Source organism: Eretmochelys imbricata, chromosome 6 (assembly GCF_965152235.1).
Source record: "Eretmochelys imbricata isolate rEreImb1 chromosome 6, rEreImb1.hap1, whole genome shotgun sequence".
NCBI classification, from domain to species: Eukaryota; Metazoa; Chordata; order Testudines; family Cheloniidae; genus Eretmochelys; species Eretmochelys imbricata.
In genome coordinates this window covers 71,629,961-71,650,879 of record NC_135577.1, presented here as the reverse complement: position 1 = coordinate 71,650,879, position 20,919 = coordinate 71,629,961, and the positions used below count along the sequence as shown (strand labels likewise).

At 42.7% G+C, this 20,919-nt stretch overlaps 2 protein-coding genes across 4 annotated transcripts in view; one reads left to right on the top strand and one right to left on the bottom strand.

Annotated features, from left to right (window-relative positions):
- EXD1 (exonuclease 3'-5' domain containing 1) overlaps positions 1-10,689 on the bottom strand; it is a 33,742-nt gene extending 23,053 nt beyond the window's left edge. Inside the window, exons 1-5 of one of the 2 annotated variants that reach the window (XM_077818865.1) lie at positions 10,632-10,689; positions 9,526-9,764; positions 8,379-8,447; positions 5,928-5,970; positions 1,384-1,514 (exon numbers count right to left, since the gene is read on the bottom strand). In XM_077818865.1, coding sequence (XP_077674991.1) covers positions 1,384-1,514; positions 5,928-5,970; positions 8,379-8,447; positions 9,526-9,658 — 376 coding nt within the window. In that variant the 5' untranslated portion in view covers positions 9,659-9,764; positions 10,632-10,689. Of the gene's footprint in view, positions 1-1,383; positions 1,515-5,927; positions 5,971-8,378; positions 8,448-9,525; positions 10,248-10,631 lie in introns of those variants that run through there. The other variant, XM_077818864.1, reaches the window with a different exon arrangement.
- CHP1 (calcineurin like EF-hand protein 1) overlaps positions 10,571-20,919 on the top strand; it is a 42,304-nt gene continuing 31,955 nt past the window's right edge. The window contains exon 1 of one of the 2 annotated variants that reach the window (XM_077818867.1): positions 10,571-11,292. In XM_077818867.1, coding sequence (XP_077674993.1) covers positions 11,226-11,292 — 67 coding nt within the window. In that variant the 5' untranslated portion in view covers positions 10,571-11,225. The remainder of the gene's footprint in view (positions 11,293-20,919) is intronic. The other variant, XM_077818866.1, reaches the window with a different exon arrangement.

Sequence of the window (20,919 nt, the reverse complement as noted above, 5' to 3'; positions counted from 1 at the left end):
TCTTGACATTTCTAATTTTTTTTAATGCAGATTAAAAAAACCCTTCCTTTCAGTATTTTTGTCCATCTTAAAGAACTGAAAAAGAACATAAACCTCACTTTAAAAAAATCCTTTGCAAGTCATGTTCAAATTTTGCTCCATTCTCCCACTTCCTGAGTTGTTGTAACTGTACTTCCAATACAGAACAGAACAGAAGGTTCTTGTAGCACCCTGGTATCTGAACCCCTTGCAAGACATTAGCCAGATTTTGAACCTGGGACCACTTGCACACAAAGCAGGAACTGTTCTACTTGACCACCAACGCACTGCAACTATCCTCCAAGTGTAATAACCAGCCTCGCACTGATCATCAATGGCTAATCAGGCTTAAGTTTTTAGTTGACATCACAAAATAATGAAACATCAGATTAACACACTCACAAGATGTATTGCTTATTGCATGAAATACTTTGACTTCTGTACAAGAGTAGTTGTGGTGCTTTGTGAAAGAGTCATTTTACAGCTGGGAGAAATCCATAGTATAAGTGTTATGAAAAATGTATAATGTGACAACTAAGATTTCCTTATTTTTATAGAATATATATTGTATATTTTAATACTGCTCCTTATGAGCCTGCAGTTGAACGTGGGAGGAAAAGACGTTGTGAACCCTTGAGTTCAAAAGGTGAGGAGGGAGAGACTACAGGGTCACAGTCCCAGAATGGCTGCCTGTTGATGCTGAAACAATCAACAGTGAAATAGTCAGCAATGTTGACATTTAAATTGGCATCATTAGGCTTTAGTGTTAACTGATCTACGAGATAACTGGAGCCCATTTAATGACGTTTATTCAAAATGCCTCTTGAAGGCATATATTTATTATGGAGAGAACCTTTTCCTCCTCCTTAGTCAGGACAAATTGGAGAGTATTTTAATAGCAGCTCCAGTGCCAACGGCATCTTCTTGTTTTCAGTTTATGACAAGCCAAGGAGCTTGTACCACTCTGATGTAAACTTGCACTTCTGTTTAAGGTTTCAAACCGCTTCATGAATTAGGGCTTGTCTACCCACAAAATAGAAATGAAATAACTAAATCGGTTTTAATTCACACAGTTAGTTATTTCAGGGCAAGTCTGTGTGGACTGCCATATTTGGAACAAGAGTGCCTTATTTCAATTTGACTTAAGAGAAAGGCACTCTTATTCCAAAATACAGGCGTTCACACACAGATATGCCTAAAATAACTAAAGGTGAGAATTAAAAAAAAAAACCTATTTAGTTAATTTGGATCCGATTTGGACATAGAGCGTGAAAAGGATATAGAACCTGGGAAAGGAGCTTGTGTCGCATACTAATTGTTTGGCTTGCAGAAAGACTGAACTTGCATTCCTAATATCACAGTTACCTGCCAGGGTATATTTTAAGTTACTCAGGGTGGTGACCCGGCTCTTTGGGGAAATGCAAGTAGAACTCTGTGGGCTGTGCTCTGCTGGTTCTCCCCTCTCCATTCCAGTTCCTCCAGTAACTAGACTGTCCCTGCACAAGACGACAGTGTAAGATATCACGGACAGTGCTGCAGTGAACACACATTGGGACATACAACATAAACTTGATAATATGTTGTAAGGCATTGTTTGACTTTCATCCAGGATCCTACACTTACATACAGCCATGTGGTGAGCTGCCCCACATATTGTAATAGCTTCCTAGTCAACATTCACATGTTTCCTGAGAGCTTCTGGGCCGTCTCTTAACTAAAAGTTTGCTTTGTTTATTGGATATTTATTTCAGAGGGCAAATGTAAAGAAGCCAAAGGCAAAATCAAGCAAAAGAGAGGTCCACTGAGGAGGTTGGTGATGAAGGCCCTGACAGGGAGAGGAGGGGTCCCAAGATGCAGACATAAGAACGTAAGAATTGCCATACTGGGTCAGACCAAAGTTCCATCTAGCCCAGTATTCTGTCTTCCAACAGTGGCCAATGCCAGGTGCCCCAGAGGGAATGAACAGAACCGGTAATCATCAAATGATCCATCCCCTGTCACCCATTCCTAGTTTCTGGCAAACAGAGGCTAAGGACACCATCCCTGCCCATCCTGGCTAATAGCCATTGATGGATCCATCCTCCATGAACTTATCTAGTCCTATTTTGAACCCTGTTATAGTGTTGGCCTTCACAACATCCTCTGGCAAAGAGTTCCACAAACTGACTGTGCACTGTGTGAAGAAATACTTCCTTTTGTTTGTTTTAAACCTGCTGCCTATTCATTTCATTTGGTGACCCCTAGTTCTTGTGTTATGAGAAGGAGTAAATAACACTTTCTTATTTACTTTCTCCACACCAGTCATGATTTTATAGACCTCAATCATATCCTTCCTTAGTCATCTCTTTTTCAAGATGAAAAGTCCCAGTCTTATTAATCTCGCCTCATACAGAAGCCATTCCATACCCCTAATCATTTTTATTGCCCCTTTCTGAACCTTTTCCAATTCCAATATATCTTTTTTGAGATGGGGCGACCACATCTCCATGCAGTATTCAAGATGTGGGTATACCATGGATTTATATAGAGGCAATATGATATTTTCTGTCTTATTATCTATCCCTTTCTTAATGATTCCCAACATTCTGTTCATTGTTTTAACTGCCACTGCACATTGAGTGGATGTTTTCGGAGAACTATCCATAATGACTCCAAGATTTCTTTCTTGAGTGGTAACAGCTAATTTAGACCTCATTTTATATGTATAGTTGGGATGATGTTTTCCAGTGTGCATTACTTTGCATTTATCAACATCAAATTTCATCTACCATTTTGTTGGCCAGCCACCCAATTTTGTGAGAGCCTTTTGTTGCCCTTTATAGTCTGCTTGGGACTTACCTATCTTGAGTAGTTTTGTACCATCTGCAAATTTTGCCACCTCACTATTTACCCCTTTTTCCAGATAATTTATGAATATGTTGAATAGGACTGGTCCCAGTACAGACCCCTGGGGGACACCATTATTTACCGCTTTCCATTCTGAAAACTGACCATTTATTCCTACCCTTTTTTTCCCTATCTTTTACTGAGTTACCGATCTGAGCTTCCCTCTTATCCCATGACAGCTTACTTTGCTTAGGAGCCTTTGATGAGAGACCTTGTCAAAGGCTTTCTGAAAATCTAAGTACACTATATCCACTGGATCCCCCTTGTCCACATGCTTGTTGACCCCCTCAAAGAATTCTAGCAGATTGGTGAGGCATGATTTCCCTTTACAAAAAACTCTTCCCCCAACAAATAATGTTTATCTATGTGTCTGACAATTTTGTTCTTTACTGTAGTTTCAACCAGTTTGCCTGTCCTGTAATTAATTGCCGGGATCACTTCTGGAGCCCTTTTTAAAAAATGAAATCACATTAGCTATCCTCTAGCCATTTGGCACAGAAGCTGATTTAAATGATAGGTTACAGACTACAGTGAAAAGAAAAGGAGGACTTGTGGCACCTTAGAGAGCTGCCAGTCCTCCTTTCCTTTTTGTGGATACAGACTAACACGGCTGCTACTCTGAAACTACAGTTAGTAGTTCTCCAATTTCACATTTGGGTTCCTTCAGAACTCTTGGGTGAATATTATCTAATCCCGCTGACTTTTTACTGTTTCGTTTATAAATTTGTTCCAAACCTCCTCTAATGACACCTCAATCTGCAACAGTTCCTCAGATTTGTCACCTAAAAAGAATGGCTCAGGTTTGGGAATTTCCCTCACATCCTCAACAGTGAAGACTGACGCAAAGAATTCATTTAGTTTCTCCACAATGGTCTTATCGTCCTTGAGTGCTCCTTTAGCACGTCGATCGTCCAGTGGTCTCACTGGTTGCTTAGCAGGCCTCCTGCTTCTGATGTACTCAAAAAAATTGTTGCTATTACTTTTTGAGTGTTTGGCTAACTGTACTTCAAATTCTTTTTTGGCCTTCCTAATTATATTTTTACACTTCATTTGCCAGAGTTTATGCTTCTTCTATTTCCCCCCACCAGGATTTAACTTCCACTTTTTAAAGGATTCCTTTTTGTCTCTCTCTGCTTCTTTTACTTTGTTGTATACCCACGGTGGCACTTTTTTGGTTCTCTTACTATGTTTTTTAATTTGGGGTATACATTTAAGTTGAGCTTCTATTATGGTGTCTTTAAAAAGTTTCCATGCATCTTGCAGGGATTTCACTTTTGGCATTGTACCTTTTAATTTCTGTTTAACTAACTTTCTTATTTTTGTGTAGTCTCCCTTTCGGAAATTAAATGCTACAACGTTGGGCTGCTGTGGTGTTTCCCCGCCACAGGGATGTTAAATTTAATTATATTATGGTCACTATTACCAAGCAGTCCAGCTATATTCACCTCTTGGACCAGATCCTGTGCTGCACTTGGGACTAAATCAAGAACTGCCTCTCCTCTTGTGGGTTCCAGGACCAGCTGCTCCAAGAAGCAGTCATTTAAGGTGTCAAGAAACTTTATCTCTGCATCCTGTCCTGAGGTGCCATGTACCCAGTCAATATGGGGATAGTTGAAATCCCCCATTATTATTACTGAGTTTTTTATTTGTATAGCCTCTCTAATCTCCCTGAGCATTTCACAGTCACTATCACCATCCTGGTCAAGTTGTCGGTAATATATCCCTACTGCTATATTTTTATTATTAGAGCATGGAATTACTATCCATAGAAGTTCTATGGTACAGTTTTGTTCATTTAAGATTTTTACTTCATTTGATTCTATGCTTTCTTTCCCATAGAGTGCCACTCCCCCACCAGCACGACCTGTTCTGTCCTTCTGATATATTTTGTACCCTGGTATGACTGTGTCCCATTGATTATTCTCATTCCACCAAGTTTCTGTGATGCCTATTATATCACTATCCTCATTTAATATGAAGCCCTCTAGTTCACACAGCTTATTATTTTAGACTTCTAGCATTTGTATAAAAGCACTTTAAAAACTTGTCACTTTCATTTGACTGTTTCTCATCAGATCTTACCCATATTTTCAAGGAATTCTGAAGCACCTGGCTTACGACTGATCTACACAGTTTTATGGACAATTTCACTATCTTGTTTAGGAGTATGCTTTTATACCAAAATACTTACATCAGTACAATCCTTGGTGTTTATAAGCTATATCGCTATAAGCGTGGTTACACCATTATAACTGCATCCACACTAGGGGGTTAAACCTCTTGAACAATATCTGTTTTTACACCAGTATAATTAAAGCAGTACAAGAGACAAGCCCCTAAAGACATAAAGGGTCATTTATCAAAAAGCTTCTCTTTAAAGGATTGATGAATACAGGAATAAGTTTTGGTAAAAGACTAAGTTCGACTTTTTGTACACGTAAAAGATTGCTGCTAAAGAGAATGGTATTCACCTTGCAAACTGCAGTTTAAGGGATCGGTTAGCAAAAGCCAGTCAATCCCCATTTCCCTTCTGAGGGAAATTAAATAGTTTCAAATATGGCCTTGGGAAATACTTGAAAACCAAGTAACCTAACACAATTTGTGTTGGAGATGCAACCCTGAGTAGAAATTCAAGAGTTTTACGTACAAATCCACACCTGTGCCAGCTTCCAGATGTTATATTTCAAACCTTATCAAATGTAGGTAAATGTAGCTTCCCCTGTACAACTGTTTGGCCGTGGATGAAGGGTTTTTTGTGAGAAATATTCCCTGGAAACCACGAGTTCATTATCAAACAAACCAAACAAATTATTCATTGATGGAGAAAGGAAGAACATCTTAGAAGAGTCTTTTCAGTAATGGAAACACCCCAGCCATCTCCTTACCCATTCCCTCTTAGAACAGTTCAACACAATCTTGGTGTCACTTAACCTTATACTCATAAGATTTTCCCTCCATTTGTTGGCTATTCTAATAGGTACATTCTTTTTCCAGTCATGAAAGATAAGTCCCTTCCAACATACCTGATGGGAGTTGCAGCTTGTTCCAGTTCCTCCAGCAATTCCACTGTAATACAAACCAACAACTTCTGTTACAGCTCTAACATCAGCAACTCATTGACTAAGAACTACATTTAATCCCCAAGAAATTGAAGACGAGCCAGAACTAGTACTGACCAGTATGGAACACAGTCATGGCAAGGCATTCATTGTAAAAAGTAATCATAGATCAGATATCAAAGGCAATAGCATGCAGTAGAAATATTTTACACCAGTGGCATTTAAGTTGAACCAGCTGATGCTACAGCATCTCTACTGAAACCTATATGGCCCTGCATAAGGCCAGTATTGCACCACCAGTTTACAGATTAAATTTTGTTGTAAATGTGATAACCTGAAGAAGGAGGCAAGGATGTATAGTACATAGATCACTCTGAGAGCTGCCTTCCATCTCCTTGCCCCCAATGCAAAACTGAGAGTGTCAGCAGTACACAGAGACAGATAGGCCTGTCTTCACTAGGGACATTTCTAAAAAATTCACAATGGCTATCCCAAATGAAGCTTTAAAAAGGCCTCAGAGTAGCATACTGCACATAAATTCTTTATCTGTGGGAGTGGCTTCAAAATAAAGTTATCTTAGACAGTTTGACTCCACAGTTTGTTTCATCAGTTTTCAGAGTAACAGCCGTGTTAGTCTGTATTCGCAAAAAGAAAAGGAGTACTTGTGGCACCTTAGAGACTAACCAATTTAAGCTCATGCTCAAATAAATTGGTTAGTCTCTAAGGTGCCACAAGTACTCCTTTTCTTGTTTCATCAGTAAAATTCTTCTGTGTCTGAGAACAGAATGCTCTGACTCCTCTTTTTGTCTTTTTGGATCTGGGGAAGAAGACAAGCAGAGGCCCAACACAGCCTTTTCACAAGGTGTTTCCATGAATTATTGAACTAAGTGAACAAGACTTAAACACAAGGCTAATAAATCTCAAAATGTACTTTGATCATTTACTTTGCCTAGTTTTAATGAACTCAGTAATTCAGAGCATATTAATCAATATAATTTGGCACAGTATACTAACCAATGTAATGTAGCATACTTTATAAAAATACTTAAGAGGAGACCATCAACTTGAAATATTGTCAATTTTTTAAAAAAAGCGTTAAAATAGTTTAAATTAAAGGATCTGATCCAAGGTTTAAAGCAATGGCAATCTTTACATTGACTGTAATGGGCTTTGGATCAGCCCCATAAAGCACTTTATATGTTCAAGAATTCTATAAACATTAACTAATCCTAACAACGCGCTTTGAGATTGACGATCAAGTACTACTATCCCCATCTTATAATTTTTGCAGTTTTGGATACTACTTCCCTGCCGATTTTATTGTTGCATAATCAAAATTTCCTATTTTTTTAAATGTTCTTCTCACCTATATTGCTATGTGACAGACCCGAAACAAATGAATGGGGAAACTGACTCATTATATAGGGAAAAAACCAAAACTGATGATATGCTAAGTGCTGTTATATGCAAAAAGTAAATAAGCTGAGGGGGAGTGGGGAAAGATGAACAGGAAATATTTTCCCCCTGACCTCTCAGCTATAGTAATCTTAAGTTTTATCTATTATTTTAAGTACATTTTCAGACAGAAGAGTGATTTTTAAGTTGACAGTATCCCTTTAAATCATAGTAATAAGAGACCTCATTATAAAATCTACTATTAAATCTTTGAAAGACAGGAAAACATCAGCTATTTTGTGTGTGTTTTACAGAATGCACAATTTAATGAAATATTGAAGAGAGAGTTCTGTGCTGTTCAAATTATTATGTCTTAACGAGTCCCTTTAAAATGCTTCCAGTTTTTAATTACTTAACACTTGGATTATAAAGTTTTATTATAGTCAGTTTCATTTGTTATAATCAGTTTCATTTTTAACACAATTCTATTGTGTTTGGCTTAAACACTCTAGGGGAAAGTGAAAATCTAAACAAGAAACTTCTCACTGAATCTTTTTCAGTTTTGTTTTTTTCAACTACAAAAGTCTTGCCCACAAAAGTGCTAGTGTACACAAAGCCTAAAGATACTTACATGGCCCTCCCTGATTACTGTAGCATCTGAGCACATCACAATCTTTAATGCATCTATCCTCACAACATCCCTGTGAGGAAAAGTAGTAGTATTATCCCCATTTTACAGCTGGAGAAACTGAGGCACAGAATGGTTAATGACTTGCCCAACATCACAGCTGGGACTTGAATTCAGATCTCCCAAGTCCTAGACTAGGGCCTTTACCACTGGAGCATCCTTTCTCTCCTTACTTAGGAGTTACACAGCCAAAACTCTCAATGACTAAAATGGGACTTTTATCTAAGTAAGAAATCCTGAATAGGGCCCATCATTAGAAAAGAAAAACAAAAGTGCTAAACATGTGATAGTACCCATGAACCTCACCCTTGCAGAACAAAGAAAGTTCTCACCATTCACAATTTCATAACCAAAAAACATCTTCACACCTGGCATGCTTCTGCCTGTTTCCAAGTTCTTCACTGAAATAATTAAAAGACAGGTAGATAAATAAACAGAAACATTGAGCTCTGCATTAAAATTAAAGGTAAGAACTGATTACACACCAAATAAGGCCACAAAACGGTCTTCGCTAATGACAATTGGCAACAGCACTAAATCAACAATTTAAAATTACTGTATTGAGTAAAACTAATACAAAAAACAATGAGACTGTTGTATGCAAATGTCTGGTGGACACAACGGGGCAAATTCTGGGCTCAGTTATTCTTTTGCAATCCCAAAGCTGTCAGCACAGCTGGGCCCACATCCTTTGTAACGTTACATTAAGTAAGAGTGTTCACTCTTCTGCTGCTTGTTTTTCATTGCATGAGTACAACTATGCCCCTCTGAAATCAATGGAATGTTAGTCTGTGCCTGGTGCAATCAGCAGTAGGTGCAATCCGCACAAAAGACTGAGCAGCCTAGTTCTAGTTAGTTTCTGAACGGCTGAAGATTAATTATTCTGGAGTTATCAGTGAAAGTCAGCCATTGAGTAATTTGAGTGGCACAAATTCCAGTTACACATAATTATTGCTGAGCAAGGCATAAGTACATCAGAACCCACTCCTGTTCCTACTAACTCTCTTGAAATGAGGACTACATGCAGATTTAATTTGCTCAAGATAAATCCTGAAGGTAGATTATGCCTCTATTTCACTTAAAATCCCAGTTATCTTTTAAAATAAACAGAATCTCAGATTTGTTCACTACATTCAGAATTTGGGCAAGCAATGCCCTCCATCTACTCAGTCTAAATAGTCTCAGAAAAGACCAGAGAACGGTATAGAACAAACACCCTGTTCAGTCCTGGCACATCAAACAATGTATATCTATCACATGAATCTATTCTTCCTCATGTGGGAAACAATGTTCTCTTTACAATGTGGGACATGACGTTCCAACCCACACACCCTTCCAACATATGATATAGCACGCCAATGAGCCCCTACCCTATCCAATCTAGAATATGTAAATACACCTTCGTGAACTCCCCCATTCCCCCCCAGGATTTGAAGAACTACATTAATTTAGGTGACAAGTACAGAACAAGAATTAAACCTCTGCTCAGAACGATACTTCTGCTGGAATCCACATGCTGCAATATTCCCTGGAAGATGCCACATTTCAAGGTGATTTTCACTGTTTTTCCCAGAATCTCATTGAGGAACTGGTAATCGCTGCTCGGATCCATGTTGGTATATCCCCAAACTAGCTCCCCAAATAGTCTGGTTCTCAAAGCAGAGTAGGAAATGAAAAGGGGAACTCCTCTGTCAAAAGATTTACTTTTCTTAGGACCTCTGCAGGACAATCCAAGAAGAAAAATGAAAAGACAGAGCCAGAATCATTTTAATGCCCTCTAGCTGTGACACTCAGCATCCAGTAGAATAAAGCTGCAGACCGAGGAGGAAAGGCACCCCAGCATGTAATAATTCATAACATACAGGCACTGCATTTGTCAACCAACTGCATACATGGGGCAATGGTAATAGAAGAAATCACATTTAGCTCTAAAAACCAGCATTGTAGGCTTCCCAGTCAAATGGAGCATAAATGCCAAAATCTGAAGACCCTTTGCAAACTACAGGATTGAAATTATGATGACTGTAGAAAAGTAGAACAATCTCAGAAATTTTGCTGAACAGATCAGGATTTTCTCTCCTAAATGGGACCTTTTAACAGTTAAGATTAAGCAGATCCATTCACTAAAAAGCAAATACAGTCAGTGCACTGTTTGGTCCCTGTATAACTGCTTCTCTGCACCTATCAGCTAGGCAGCGGTTCCCAACCTTTACGGACGTCTCTACTGGTCTGCCAGACCAAATCCTCCTCTCTGCCAGCCAGTACTCCCTACTGTGCAGCGCACTAACTCGCCCCACGCTGGGGCGGCTTTTTGTGACCTCAGCGCCGCCCTTGGGAGCGACCTCGAGTCGCAGCTCACCAAGCTGGCGTGACAGTGCGTGTGGGGAGCCTCTCAGCCCGCACGCAGGGGCAGGGCAGTCAGGAAGGGCTCGCGCTGGGGGCCCCAGGGCAGCTCTTCCCAGGGGAGGGGGAACCCAGAGACAGCCCTGTGGATAGGTCACCACTAAGGTCACTGCATGGGGCTCGGAATCACACCAGGGGGCTCGGATCCCGCAGGGGCAGCTCCCAAGTTCCTTCCCCACTACCAAGTCCTCCGGACCCGTACGGAGCTACTCGCTACTAGATAGCGCGGGCAGGGCGGCGGCCTCTTCAGAACGTACAAACTCCCTGCTCCTAGTGTAGCGTCAGGGCCATGGTAGGGACTACAACTCCCAGAGAACAAAGCGACACCTTGTGGTGAGTAATCAGAGCAACGCGGAATGCAGAATGCTGGGAGTAGTAGTTTTCAAGGGCCGCGCTTTTAGGGCCTCTCGTGATGACGTTAAACAGCCCTAAGTGTGACCGTTAGCGAGAAGAAAGATAGGAGCCGCTCCGCGCAGGCGCTGATGAGCTCTCCTTTGTGAGAGGCGAGGAGCTGCGGGGCGGGGTTACAGCGCGGTGTAGGAGGGGCCGGGCCCGCAGCCGGGGTTGATAAGAGGAAGCGCAGGGGTTTCTCTCTCTCTCCCCCTTTTTTTTTTTTGGCGTCCAGCCGCACCGGTGTCCGGCCGCAGCGTCCGGGGCCCGCACGCCGCCGCTGCTGATTGGCCGAGCCCGCCATTGCTTGTCCCCCCCCCCCTTCTCTGCGCGGCGCCGCGGCTGTCACTGTCCCGCTCCCCTGCGGCCAGAGGCGGCGGCCGGAGATGGGCTCACGAGCATCCTCGCTGCTGCGGGACGAGGAGATCGAGGAGATCAAGAAGGAGACGGGCTGTGAGTAGCGGGCTTGGGCTGGGCGAGCCGGGACGGGAGCGGGCGGCCGGCCGGTCTCTGCCCCACAGCCGGGGCCGGTGGAGCAGCGGGGGCGGGGCGGTGCTGGCCAAGACTCGGGCTGGTGGTCGCCTGAACTCAGGCCCGGGGGTCGGGGCCATTGAGAGCCTGGCGCCGCTTCCATGCCGCGAGCGTCGTGCGGGCCCGTCTGCCGGCTTGTTCCCAGCCGCAGTGCGGAGATTGCCTCACCGCCTCTGGCTCTCCCCGGCTGGGCACAGCATCTTTTGGGTGCCGGGGCAGGCACAGTCCCCCGCTCCGGCCGTGCTGCCAGCCCCTTGCCTTCTTCCCTTGGCTGGGCCGCCGGGGGCTCTCTCCTTTCCCGCTCCGGCCAGGCGGGGGCCGCTCGCTCGCCTGTGCATTGGTGCTCTCTGCGTGGCCAAGTCTCTTCTGCCCTGGTCATTCCCTCCGTCCCGGGAACGAGCCTCCCAGGAGGGAAGAGGGATGTGACTCACCGGCCCGCGTGAGCGCCTCATGATTGGGGGGGATGCGATCCCAGCAAAAGGGGCCGACCATGACTATAGGATTATGGGGTTTTGCTGTAGCGGATCGGAGGCCTTTACACTCCCTAATCTGCACCCTCCGCCCCCATTATTTGGTGTTAGTAAAGGAGGAACACGCAGGGTGGAAAGAAAAGGAGTACTTGTGGCACCTTAGAGACTAACAAATTTATTAGAGCATAAGCTTTCTTGAGCTATCGATGAAGTGAGCTGTAGCTCACAAAAGCTTATGCTCTAATAAATTGGTTAGTCTCTAAGGTGCCACAAGTACTCCTTTTCCTTCTAGGGATACAGACTAATACTGCTGCTACTCTGAAACCTGTCATTGCAGGGTGGAAGCACTGCAGCACTTCTTGTCAAAATCAGTTACCTTTGCTGAGAATCCTCTTTTTGTCTGTAAAGGTCCTACCTGCCTCATAGGTAAAACTGTGCTAATATCAGCCATTGTTTAACTCCTAGTGCTAGCAGAGTTCCTAACCTGATAGGCCTAAACCAGCAAGACAGATTCTCTGTTGTGGTGGAGAGCTACATGGCACAATAGAAAGCAGAGACTGTCAGGGAGCTGGGTACAAATCTCTGATTCTGTGCTGTAGCCCAGGGAACGTGTAAGTGCTGAATAGGGACTGCTATTGAGCGAATATCAGGAATACAACACTCACTGTCCCCTGCAACAGTGCTATAGGGTGGAAGGTAGGAAGCACAGGAGCTGTTACTATGGACATTAGAAGATAGTTTTTGCATTCGCATTGCCTGAGATGCGAAGGGAGAAGAAGACAACCGTCAATCTACTTTTGTATTTACCAAAATATAAATTGATGGGGTACTTTCTGGTAGTCATTGGAGAGCTGGCTTATTGCATGTTTCTGGTTTTCATTGTTTCCAGCTACTAAACTGCTTTAAAAAAGGCTAAAAATACAGTAAATGCCTTTCTAGTATTACTTTGCAGTTGAAGTGATTGCATAGTTGCATTAGGGATGTGTTATGATTGCAAGTAAGAGGGGCTGTTGAAAGCACCATGTATGCAAGAGAGGTGATCCATGAGACTTGCGGATGTGGTCAACAACAGGAAAGCTTGCAAATCCTTGTACTATGAATGCAGATGGAACATTTTAAGAACTGTTATAGTAAAACTGTGCTCTGTATAACCTACCTCATCCTCTAGTTGTTGAACATTGCCTTTCCATAAATACAGAATCTGGGCAAAATAGGAGTGGGGTCACTAATCGTCCATGTATTAGTAAATGAAACTGTCTCGGTAAAATTGAGTGTGTTGTGGACTAGACATGATTGTTGCAGCTCTGAGAACCACAATCGTTCACTTTCCCTAGAATTAAGAAATCACTTTTTTTACTTCCAGGATTTCATTTGTCTTTTGTATAGTCTTGCTGCTTCAGCCCCTACAAAGAATTAAATCTTTCCAAATTAAATGTTTCCCTACCTCTTGTTTTTTGCCTTTATGAGGATATTGTATCTCTTCCAGAAAGATGGATTTCCACCACATACATATTCCTGATACAAGTAGATTGAGTATGTAGACTATTTCCATGCTCGTTGGATTCATCAACAGCCATGGATCTTTATTACCTGTAGCCCCCTGCACACTGTCAGCCGGAATTTGCTCTGCCCAGCTGATCATTGCATGTGTATTCAGACATCTCTTACTAAAAAGAGGAAACTTAAAAACAAGCAAAGGTTTAACTTAAACTGTTGGCCTCTAGATAGTCTGAATGTTAACTAGTCCCAGTACCACTAGCAAATATTCGGGAATGATTTTCCGACAGGCCCCTGATACTTGGTGCATTATGCTGTTATTATTTCAGCTAATATTGGAGAATCATTACTGAGCAATGGGCCTGGTTTATGAACATTTAGAACAGGAGTGGCCAACATGTGGCTCCTTGTATAGGCACAGACTCTGGGGCTGGAGCTACAGGTGCCAATTTTCAGTGTGCCAGGGGGTGCTCACTGCTCAACTCCTGGCTCTACCATGAGCCCTGCCCCCACTCCACCCCTTCCTGAGCCTGCCATGCCCTTGCTCCTTCTCCTGCCCCTCCCCAGCACCTCCTGCATGCCAGGAACTGGGAGATGCTGTTTGGCAGGGCTGCTGGTGGGTGGGAGGTGTTTGGGGGGAGGGGCTACTGCCGTATTATTGTGGCTCTTTGGCAATGTACGTTTGGTAAATTCTGGCTCCTTCTTAGGCTCAGGTTGGCTACCCCGATTTAGAGTATGTGTAGAGACTGAGTATTTAAGTGACAGCATTGGTACTAGGAGAGTTCCTGCCCTGATTACCCTTAAATGCTTCACTTAACTTTTTTTAGTGTGAGACTTATATTTGTGGTTTGCAACTTAAATTTCAGATTCTGGTTTTTGAGGTCTGAGTTAAAATATTTATTTTTAGGATTTAATTTTTGTTTAAGGATTTATAAAACAAAACTCTGCTGTCAGTGAATTAATTTAAATGATTCATGTCTGTATGGACTGTAAAGGCTATTACGTTTTTTCTCACTTCAGTAATCTTTAACTTTTCTAGTGTTTAATTTTAGACTAGAAGCTTGTTCTGCTCTACCTTGTGTAGTCTGCACAGTGGATGGAAAATTCCACCATTAGGTTAGCACCTTACTCTCCCTTTCCACAGGTATAAATGTCTACACAAGTAAAAGGCAGTTAAAAAGCAGATCATAAAGTACCTGGAACAAAGTTTGGTGGAAAAACAGTTAGTATTGCTGTGACTGTGGGTCATTCTGAAGGATCTGTAACATCCACCAATTCTTAGAAGCTTGGTGCTCCTGATACTTCCTCTGCTAAATAGTTAAAGTGAACCCAGCTAAAGCAAAAAGAAAAGGAGTACTCGTGGCACCTTAGAGACTAACAGATTTATTAATGTTAGTCTCTAAGGTGCCACGAGTACTCCTTTTCTTTTTGCGGATATAGACAAACACGGCTGCTACTCTGAAACCAGCTAAAGCAGAACATCATGTTGTCGCTAAATGTCCAACTTGAGAAATGGTAACACTGTTAATTACTCTGAGGACTCTATACTCATCTGTCTCCATTTTACTAAACTGTATTTTCTCCAGTTCCTGTTGGATAGGAGGAAGTAAATGAAAAGGGCATTTGGTTTAAACATTAAGTCTATTGGTGGATACTTGCCTGTGGAGTTCTCTCAATTGTGGGTGACCTTTGTCTTTCCCACCACTGAAAGTGGACCCCTTACAGGCAAGGCAAAGCCACAGCTGACAGTATTAATAGCTACACAGTACTTCATATTAGCCTTTGTACCTGGAGTGGATAGAAAAGATCTTTGTGGCAGAATGCTTTTTATTTTCTCCCAAATTGAATTTAAAATTTAGGTTCAAGTTTTAGATTTTCATACTTAAATTCCGTGCTGACAGTCTGAGATTCATTTTGTGCATAATAGTAATTCTGCTATACCTGTATAGTTAAGGCTTTCAAGAAGGCAAATGGGTTAAATGTTCCTTAAAACCCAGCTATCTGACAAGTAATCATCAGTAGATTCTTGTGTAACCACAGTAACTTCTGAACTTTTGCTCCCTGAATTCCTTAGTCCAAGGTAGTGTAGTACCATGCTAAGATCTTACATGGCATTTTACAGTCCTGCTCCTCCTTTTCCTCCCCCTTAGTTTGCTGTGATCAACTTAGAAATTTGCTTGGAACTTTGTTTCAAGACCATCTTAAGAACCCCCCCTGAAGTGCACATTTCAGTAGCCAGTGTAAGAAATAGGGGAGAAGTCTGGAATGATGCCAGGTTTGGAAAATGTTGCTTGTTGATATTTGGTTTTTACAGGTCCTTGAATAGACATAGGAATGTTACAGTACTTGAAGTTTTAGGTCACACCCTTTTCCCCTTATGCTGAAGTAATGCACCTAAACATTTAGAGTATACCTCTATCATAGAATATTTGTTGCCCTGCCTGTGACCTGTCTCTGAATTTTTTGATCATATAATTATCTTGTTTCATGACTAGTCAGATTACTATTGATCTGTCCCCTTCCTTTGTGTCTATGTGCGGTGGGAGGGGATTACAGACCAAGTTAGGTGTGTATGCACAAGATCACAAAAGAGAACTAATCAGGAAAACTCATTTCAAATGAATATCTGTTACACGGAAAACATAAGTTCTCAAAATGCACTTTTATTTGATGATAATACATCTGTACTATAAGGCTCTTAAAAGCATGTGATTCAGAAATATTAAATGTAAGTGCACCAAAAGGATTATTGTAGTAGTCCCAATCAGGGTGTTTAAAAGCAGTTTGCAGGCTACAAGCGGGGGGGAGATTTCCCTGAAGAGAGTGCAAGAGTTTGTAGATGTGTGTAAAATTTAATTTTTAATAGAAAAGTTCAAGTGGATTCTTGATTGCAAGGAACTTTCCAAACATGAAACAAATGTAAACATACGCAAGTGATAGCATACAGTGGGGCACTGTAAGTGCTTAATGGAAAAACCAAGACACAGTTTCTACCCCCAAGCATGTACAATTTAAATTTTACAAGTGATCTTATGAATAAGGATGACTAAAGTAGGGAATGTTATCATCCTGAGGCTGCAGATTGCTCAAGGGCTGCTGCTGCTTGGTAAAGCTAAAATCAAAGTGAAATTAACACAACTTGAATCAGTTTCACTGTTGCCTTTCAGAATTTTGTGGATAGTAGTGAAAATGCCAAGAATCTTGTCATTCTCACGCTGCCATTTGAGAATGCTGAGGACAGCCGAGTTGATCACTGCAGATTTTTATGGGGGAGCATAGGTAAGGCTCTTTTAGTCACAGGTATTTTTAGTAAGTCATGAACAGGTCACAGGCAGTAAACAAAAATTTACGTCCCTGTGACCAGTCCATAATTTGTACTACATACCCCTGACTAAAACTTGGGACGGGAGGATGTGGGGGAGGCAGGATCCCTGCTAGTACTGGGGGGGGGGGGCAGGCTCCCTACCTGGCTCCTCACAGCTTCCCCCCAGGTGGTGGTGTGGCCAGGTGGCTCCATGCGCTGCCTCCATCTCAAGTGCTGGCTCTGCCAGATGGCTCTGTGGCCAATGGGAGCTGCAGGGGCAGTGTCTGTGTGTGGAGGCAGCAGGCAGAGCTAGGAGCTGAGGAAAGGGACATGTCACCCCTTTCTAGGAGACCCCCAAGGTAAGCGTCGCCTAGAGCCCTTACCCCCTACTGTGCCTGAGCCCCCTCTCACACCCAAACTCCTGCTGCTGCTGGGGCGCAGGGGGACGCAGTGGCTGAAAACTGCCCCAGCAGCGGCTGGTGCGGCTGGCCCAGGGGCTGCCTGAGCAGCCTAGGCTGGCCCAGGGCCAGCCGCACTGGCCACTGCAGAAGTCACGAAAAGTCACGGAATCCGTGACCTCCATGACAAACTCACAGCCTTAAGCATTGGTGCTGACTCTGTGGGTGCTCAACAGCTGGAGCACCCATGGAAAAAAAATAGTGGGTGCTCAGCACCCACCCGCTTATCAGCTACTCACCTTCTCCCTGCAGTGCCTCCCACCCATTGGTGATCCACTATTTAGTGGCATTCAGGAGGTGCTGGTGGGGGAGGGGAGGAACAGGGATGGAAAGAGGCTGGGTGGGGGCAGACTGGGGGTGAGAGCTTATGAAGGGGTGGGGCCTAGGGTGGAGCAGGGGTCGAGCCCCCTTCAGGAACTCAGAAAGTTGGTGCCTCTGTGGGGAGGGCTAAAAAGAGAAGTTAAGAGAGGAACGTATTAGCAGAGCCCTGAATTGCTTCCCCGTTGCAGCAGTCATGAGATTCTCAATGGGGAGAAGACAATGCCCTCTCTAGTAGCAAGGGCACAGTTTTCAAATTTATCAAGCTTCTACTAGTTGGGAGGTGATCCAAAAGATGGAATACCTGATCATTGTTCAGAGATGATACTTGAGTAGAAATCCTGGCACCTTCCTCCTTTCCAGTGGCTTCCAATTCTGGACACTGGCCTAGACTTAGATGGTAGTGCATCCCTCTTTCCCTATCACTTAACTCTACTCAAAAGTATGCATCTGGTAAATATTTGAAGCTCTGGGACCTATCGGCTGCGTCTATAATACAATGAACTTCAATCTTTGAAAGACCAGAGCCAATTTGCTATGTGCTTGCAATTATTTGGAATTGTCATATTGCCCAACCCATGCTAAGACACAAGGTTGTCAAGGAAGCATTGAGCAAAGTACTGTTGGCAGCCCATCCTAGAGAAAGGAACAGCAGAGTTTAAACAAATAACTTAGTGAAAGAACAAGCCTGATAAAAGAATTCAGTTATTGTGTCCCAGTCATACAGACTTGATACCTGCTGTGCAACCTATTCAGGTAAGAATAAACCTTTGCAATTAATCCTATTTATCAGCTCTTGAAACTGAGTTGGCATGGTACCAAATTAGTGCACTAAGGCCTGGTCTACACTACAGAGTCAGGTTGACATAAGCGTCTAAACCAGTGATACTCAGACTGAGGTTTGGGAGCCGTAAGTATCTCTTTAATGTGTCTCATGAAGCTTTTTGCAGCACATGATGATAAAACAGTTAACTAATCAGGATGCTTTGACCAAGTATTCTACAATTGGTCAACATTGTAAGTCATTTTGCTGTGGGAATAAGATGTATATAAAAACAATAGTAAATGAAAAAATGAATTCACACTATTGTAGCTCTCTTGGGTAATGTTGTTTGTTAATTTGGCTCCTGTAAACCACTGAGATCTGAGTATCACTAGTCTACAATAAAATGTAGCTCCCACTGATGTAACTTGCCCACTACACTGACTTAACTCCACCTCCAAAAGGCATAGCCCTTAAGTTGATGTGGTTAGGTCAATGCAATGTAAGTGTAGACACTGCATTGCTGGCAGCAACTGTTGCTGCTTATCAGAAACCATTGCACTGATTTAACTGCCTGAGTGGGGCATTGTGAAAGTGGTCTTGGTGAGGACGCACTGTTAACTGCACAAAATTCTGTTACGTGTGCGCTTTAGGGTAGTGGTGGGCAACCTGCAGCCCATCAGGGTAATCTGCTGGCGGGCTGCAAGAGTTTGTTTACACTGACCATCTGTAGGCACAGCCACCCGCAGCTCCCAGTGGCTACAGTTGGCCGTTCCTGGCCAATGGAAGCTGCAGGAAGCGGCGTGGGCTGCAGGGACGTGCTGGCTGACGCTTCCCGCAGCTCCCATTGGCTGGGAACGGTGAATCGCAGCCATTTGGAGCTGCGGGCGGCCATGCCTGCAGATGGTCAACGTAAACTGTCTTGTGGCCTGCCAGCAGATTACCTGACGGGCCGTGTGCAGGGTGCCCACCACTGCTCTAGGGGCACCCACCTTTACCCAGTTCCTAGCGTTCAAGGTGTACTCTTTGCAGGTTTTCAGGACCTTTTACCAGTGAAAGAGCTTTACACAGTAATATCCTTATCCTCTATTTATTAACAATTACCAAGCTAAATACACATGCTAAGCACACAATGTTATGCTCACCAATCCTGACTTTCCCTGTTAGCCAGGCAGACTTTCCCTGTTAGCCACACAAGGCCAGTCTCATCTGGATTCTGGTTGCTGCATGTCATGATCGGTCGTGCAGAGGATTCTTAGCAGCTCTGATCTTAGGCTGTGTCTGAGAGGTGAGTTCTTCTTCCAGGTCTTTCCTCCTCCTCCTCCTTCTGTTCCCTTTGCTGGTCTCCTTCTTGGACCCCAGTTTATATAGTGAAACTTGAGTCCTGCTTAGCTATACCTTTAGCAATATTTTAGTAAAATAATTGGTTAACAGTTCTTTAACGAATTCTAACCTATTGTGTAAAAATTCTTTAACCAATCATACCCCACTACCTTAATTGATTTACACCTAGCAAAATTAATTATGTAACAGACAGAAACAATGGAAGAACCAGACCGAGATCATACACACAATAGAGAAGTGGGGACCATAAAGACAAAACTATCCTTACAGCACACCGACACAAGAAGTGTAGCATGGATGTGTAAAACCAATTGAATTATTGTGGTGGCTGTATGTCAACATAAGTAGCTTCACTTAATTTTGTAGTGTACAGTTGCCCTTAATGTCACTTCTATAACTAAGTCTTGTAGAGGGCTGTAGACTAAACATCAGGATTTAGGAAACCCCTGCTCTAGGTTTGTATTAAATTGGTACAACATCTGAAATACCTAACAAGGCCTGAGCCATACTGCCAGTGCAGACCTGCCTGTTGACTTCGGGGATCAGGACTCCAGAATCCACAGAAAGAACTCCCTCACTAGAGTCTTTGTAAGATGTTAGACAATGTCTTTGGCAGCACCATATCAGTTGTTGCCTCCAAAACCTGGGCTGATTTGAATAGTTTGTTTTGAATTTGGCATTTCTACCACTAATTGTAGACTTGTTGGGTATGTAATGTTTGTCTTGTCTGCATGTGGGATCCCTTGAACTTTCTGATCTGAAAGCTTTATTGCTCTGCTCTCTCAAAACTGAGCTCCTTTGCGTGATCTGTCTTTAATTTAATTTGAATGGGTCGTGGAGATGGAAACAAGTACAGCAAGGAACCCTGGAAACTAGTTGCATTCAGATTCAGGCAGACTTTTGCAGGAGGAGGCAAGTAGGTTTGATGTATTCTTCGCTGCCCTTTTTTCCCTTGCATGCTCAGCTAGCTTTCTAGAGGAACTACCCTAGCTGTAAGCCAGATTTTAAAATGTTTTGCTCATCAGAAATATGGCAGAGATAAGAGCTTTGGTTTGTTTAGCAATACAGAATATGCTATTGAAGGATATTCACATTACACTTGTAATTTGCTTTCAAATTCATTCAATCTGTATCAATGTAATTTTTATAAAAATGCAAAGTTTCCACTCTTCAAACCTGAGTGGGGATTTGGGAAGGGGTTGATAAAGTGAACATAACTGACTTTTGGGGCATGAAAGGCTTTTGATTATGGATTCTGACAGTTTAGGGGTGGAGAGACATATTGGGGTTGAACTTGACTATCATTAAATATTTAGCCTCAAAAATGTAAACTAAGCAGATTGCCAGGGTTGAAAACTTCTTGGTGATATTTTTGTTAAAGACCACAAACTAACT